General features: G+C 44.7%; 1 protein-coding gene across 1 annotated transcript; it reads right to left on the bottom strand.

Moving 5' to 3' along the window:
* Positions 1-906: 906 nt before the first annotated feature.
* LOC311117784 (chloride intracellular channel protein 4-like) lies at positions 907-5,052 on the bottom strand. Its single transcript, XM_084192697.1, has 6 exons — positions 4,836-5,052; positions 4,213-4,322; positions 3,900-4,025; positions 3,691-3,797; positions 3,262-3,443; positions 907-1,947 (listed from the first exon to the last, which is right to left on the bottom strand). Exons 1-6 carry the CDS (start codon positions 4,896-4,898, stop codon positions 1,786-1,788), a joined length of 750 nt encoding a protein of 249 aa, XP_084048823.1. The 5' UTR covers positions 4,899-5,052; the 3' UTR covers positions 907-1,785.
* Between the last annotated feature and the right edge of the window lie 437 nt (positions 5,053-5,489).

Here is a 5,489-nt window from a genome sequence, read left to right on the forward strand (position 1 = left end):
CAACAGTGTGTTTCTGGAAGTACTGCTCCCAAAACTGATCCTCCACAGACCCCTGTAAACATCCATGGTACCCTCCAAACCGACGTTCACCCCATCCTACCCCCACCCTACACCGGGCACTAGGCAACCAACACGGCGAGGCATTGGAGGCCCGGCGCCACCATTGACCTTTTCATTGGCTCATCAATAACAGTACTGACCAACCAGATTTCCCCACCATCGACGTGTGTACTTGTGCCTATGTGCACGAAAGTCTGTTAACCCTTTATAGAAGAGAAAGCGCTGTGTGTGATCTCTAATAAAGACGACCCAAACATGATACAACTATACGACAATAAAGACACGTTTATTTTTCTACAGATCCCTCTCTCTCTCTCGCTCTCTCAGTTGTTCATTATGAAATGACCAATATGTCCAAAATTACCAAAATGACTGGAACTGTGTGCAGTTGGCTGCTAAAGACGAGGTTGAGGGCAGATTTATTGCTGTTTTTTGAGTCGCTCACAAGATAATTTGAAAGGGTTCGTGGCATCATCGCAAAGCTCAGACTATTGCCTCAAAGGCTATGTACACATTGGTTGTATAATGTGATGTTACTGGACCGCTTATATTGGTGGTAGAGATTTACATAAGAGATTTACACACTTCTTGCAAAACTCTAGAATTCCTGGAGAGGATGTCCCCATGGTAACCCATGGTGGCACTGTAAACTGCACTTGTTGATATTAGGGCTTTTAAGTTTCGGGTTCCACAGAAGAGTCAGTTGTATCGTTGCCTTGGTGACTGTGGGTGACTGGGTTATTGAGGTTTAAAGGGGAAGTTCATCCCAAATTCAAAAGTCTGTCAGAAGTTGTCATACATCAAAAGATACACAAAACAAGGTAGCAAACATATCAAAGACAAATCACTGTTCTGAAATCAGTTTAATAATGTCTCCTCTGGTGAGGATTATAAGGCGAGTGCACAGGGTTGTGTCAGAATTTGTTTGCTGCATAGAGAGATACAGTACACACTTCCGCCACAATCAAAATGGCTTCCGATTCAACCTGTATGTTCAGGAAGGCCCAATCAGGGGAGCTTCTCAACAGAAAGCCCCACCCACAATCATCCTATGGTCAATATAATTATATATAAAACGATATCAATGCAGATTTATGAGATTAAAATAATGTTCTTTTTCATTGGTAACAACATGCCGTGAGTACACATACATTTTGCTTTTACAAAGCATACAAGTAGAAAACAGTCAGACCTTTTTTACTATTGATTATTATTCACCCATAGATAGCCAAAATTAGACAGAGGAGAAACTAAAGAAAAGTGAATTTATAAAGTATATGTATGTTCATTTCTATATATAGGTTAATACTGTGGTCAAGGCCAAAGTGTTGCATATTCATATAATAAGTATGGCGTGTCTACCTGTGCTCTGCTATACCTCCGAGACACAGAGGTTATAACAATCTAATGAATGCTTATGGCTGCTTTAGGACAGTTTTACAATGTTGCAGTGTTAGTAGATAGTACTATGTGTTGTTAGAGTTAGTACTCTAGGTTTCTAACAGTGTTTGTGTCTTAAATGACACCCTATATTATAGTGCACTACAGAGGGCTTTGGTCCAAAGGACTGGATGTGAAATGGATGCAGACCTCTCTGTCTAGTGGTCTTAGATTCACAGCAGGCATGACAATACATATGAGCGCCGTGCAACCCAACCGGGGAGTGCACAAAGACACACACACACACACACATGCAATTTGGGATTGGGCCTTCTCAGTCTCTTGCTATTTGATTCGTTTGGCCACATCTATGTAGGCAAATTCGATCTCACGCTCGACAGGACAGGTGTTGGTAAACTCTTCCCTCTTGTAGGCGTGGTTCAGATAGCGCCACACCCCTGCCATCTCCGCCGGGATCTCAAAGCCACGGTACTTCCTGGCCACCACCTGGGACAGGACAGAGACACAGGTGATGTCATGAAACAGACCAGGAAGTAGCCTAAACATGGGAATCACTTTGAGAGAAACAAAGCAGAACTCATATGGATCAGTGATAGAGGTCAGTGTTGATGTGAGGATTTAGAGGATATAAGTAATTAAAGTAGTACCTTTATAATGTGTAGTTTGGGCAGCAGTACCTTTATAATGTGTAGTTTGGGCAGCAGTACCTTTATAATGTGTAGTTTGGGCAGCAGTACCTTTATAATGTGTAATTTGGGCAGCAGGGTGGTATTATTGGTAGTAGTATCTTTATAATGTGTAGTTTGGGCAGCTGTACCTTTATAATGTGTAGTTTGGGCAGCAGTACCTTTATAATGTGTAGTTTGGGCAGCAGTACCTTTATAATGTGTAGTTTAGGCAGCAGTACCTTTATAATGTGTAGTTTGGGCAGCAGTACCTTTATAATGTGTAGTTTGGGCAGCAGTACCTTTATAATGTGTAATTTGGGCAGCAGGGTGGTATTATTGGTAGTAGTATCTTTATAATGTGTAGTTTGGGCAGCAGGGTGGTAGTATTGGCAGCAGTACCTTTATAATGTGTAGTTTGGGCAGCAGTACCTTTATAATGTGTAGTTTGGGCAGCAGGGTGGTATTATTGGTAGTAGTATCTTTATAATGTGTAGTTTGGGCAGCAGGGTGGGTAGTATTGGCAGCAGTACCTTTATAATGTGTAGTTTGGGCAGCAGTACCTTTATAATGTGTAGTTTGGGCAGCAGTACCTTTATAATGTGTAGTTTGGGCAGCAGTACCTTTATAATGTGTAATTTGGGCAGCAGGGTGGTATTATTGGTAGTAGTATCTTTATAATGTGTAGTTTGGGCAACAGGGTGGGTAGTATTGGCAGCAGTACCTTTATAATGTGTAGTTTGGGCAGCAGGGTGGTATTATTGGTAGTAGTATCTTTATAATGTGTAGTTTGGGCAGCAGTACCTTTATAATGTGTAGTTTGGGCAGCAGTACCTTTATAATGTGTAGTTTTGGGCAGCAGTACCTTTATAATGTGTAGTTTGGGCAGCAGTACCTTTATAATGTGTAGTTTGGGCAGCAGTACCTTTATAATGTGTAGTTTTGGGCAGCAGTACCTTTATAATGTGTAGTTTGGGCAGCAGTACCTTTATAATGTGTAGTTTGGGCAGCAGTACCTTTATAATGTGTAGTTTGGGCAGCAGTACCTTTATAATGTGTAGTTTGGGCAGCAGTACCTTTATAATGTGTAGTTGGGCAGCAGTACCTTTATAATGTGTAGTTTGGGCAGCAGTACCTTTATAATGTGTAGTTTGGGCAGCAGGTTGCAGTCTGCCAGAGTGAGGTCAGGTCCGTCCAGGAAGCAGCGTGTGGACTCCTGAGGGTCGTCTATGCTGTTGGCATCGATCTCCTCCGGCAGGGGGGTCCTCAGAAATTCATCCAACCGCCTCAGAGACTTCAACAGGGCCTTCTCCAGGCCTACACACACACACACACACACACACACACAAACACACACACACACACACACACACACACACACACACACACACACACACACACACACACACACACACACACACACACACACGGTATGCAGTGAGTGAACACAGACAGACAGAGATGCACACACACAGACATACATTGTAATCACAGTCAGAGACACGCAGTACACACAAACATGCACACACGCACACACAAACACACACACAAACACAAGCCTTACCGTCGTTGGTATCTTTGCGGGGGTTCTTGATGTAGGCAGAGAACTTGGAGAACACATCTATACCTGCAGTGTTTGACTCTGGGTGTTTAGTCGCCAACTTGGGGTACCTGAGAAAGAGGAAGATATATCAGACATCAGGATTGGTCAGTTGAATCCAGGAAGTGGTAGTTTGATTGACAGGCAATAGACAGGAAGTGGTGGGTGTGTACCGTGGTGGCGTGAGTTTTTCCTCCAGGAACTCTTCTATCTTGTTGACGTCGACCTTCACCTCCCCGTTAAACGTGACGAACGGAGGGTTGGTCCCCGGGGCCAGGTCCTGCAGGTCCGACGGTTTCCTGGGTAACACATTATTGCAGGGTTCTTACAGGGTTATTACAAGGTTCCTGGGTCAGGGTACTTCCATTAGCATCATCCAGCATTAATGGTTGAATGTCTTTAGAAAGTACGTCAAATCGACTTGATCTTGATATAGAACACAATTGATTGATTGATGGATGTATTTGCCGATGCGATGATCCATACCTTTTGAGATCGACTGTGGTGACGTTGAAGATGACTCCCTTCAGCCACAGGATCATGAAGAGGCGCTGGGAGAACGGACAGTTCCCGATGCTCTCACCATCACTGCCAGCCTAAGTAGGAGACACACAAAGGGTTCAGTCCAACTCATATACACACAGTTCAAATACACACATACAACAGGCCCCAATCACAAATGCCCTGGTCATTGTTCCCTGTCTGGTAAAACACACTCCCACACAAGCTGATTCGGCCCTGATGTTCTCTTGCCACTAGAGGTCCTCAACAAACCTGAGAGATCAACAACAAAAACAGCACCAGCAGCAGAACCAGCAGCAGCAACAACAGCACCACCAGCAGCACCAGCACCATCAGCAGCAACAACAGCACCACCAACAGCACCAGTACCATCAGCTGCAACAACAGCACCACCAGCAGCACCAGCAGCAGCAACAACAGTACCACCAGCAGCACCAGCACCAGCAGCAGCAACAACAGCACCACCAGCAGCACCAGCACCAGCACCAGCAGCAGCAACAACAGCACCACCAGCACCAGCAGCAGCACAACAGTACCACCAGCATTAGCAGCATCAAATTCCTCCATACTTTAAGCTCAACTCTTACCTTGACAAACAGCTCGATAGTTGGGAAACCCAGCTTTTTGGCTGCTATGTCAAACCAGGCCATGGTGACAACACAAGTCAAGGTTTCAGTTTATGGACTCATAACCTAGAGGTCCAAAGACACAGCCCGATCCGTAAATCAATCTGCCTCCAATCAGTCCGGTTCTGTCAGCGAAACTCGTGAAAGTTACTGTCTCCCTGCCTATTGAGCTCTGTCTGGGCTGGCTGAGACCGGACCGGGTTGTCGGGTTCTGTAGCTGTGGGCGACCATGGTTGGGGTGGTAAGATGGAGGGGAGGTGGGTTAAGATATGCAGAGCAGGACAGTGAGACGTTTTGCACAGCACACTCCCTCTTTGTTAGCAACACACGGCTAGCATAATAGAAACAGTGTCTGGGTGTTTTCCCTGTCTGGTGGGGCGTCTTTCATTTACTTTGATAGATTGTAGTTCTGATGTGTTGGTTTCAGCTACAGGTACTGATGAATGAATAATAGCCCATGCCAAACAGAGAACAACGTGTCAACTTTTTTAGATACGTAATCAGGTCCATGTGCCCCTCTACAATAATTTATCCCTGATGCAAAAGCCTCAGCTTATGTTTCCAATTAGATGATCTCATTCACTGGCCTAATAACCTACAATGCAGAAACTCAGC

Source organism: Coregonus lavaretus (assembly GCF_964263955.1).
Source record: "Coregonus lavaretus genome assembly, contig: HAP1_SCAFFOLD_2985, whole genome shotgun sequence".
Classification (NCBI taxonomy): Eukaryota; Metazoa; Chordata; class Actinopteri; order Salmoniformes; family Salmonidae; genus Coregonus; species Coregonus lavaretus.

Coding starts and splice junctions, on each gene's coding strand:
- LOC311117784 (XM_084192697.1), bottom strand. CDS start 4,898: ATGGCCTGGTTTGACATAGCAGCCAAAAAGCTGGGTTTCCCAACTATC. Junction 4,026..4,212: donor ACCACAGTCGATCTCAAAAG/GTATGGATCATC, acceptor TGTGTTACCCAG/GAAACCGTCGGACCTGCAGG. Junction 3,444..3,690: donor CCGCAAAGATACCAACGACG/GTAAGGCTTGTG, acceptor GTGTGTGTGTAG/GCCTGGAGAAGGCCCTGTTG.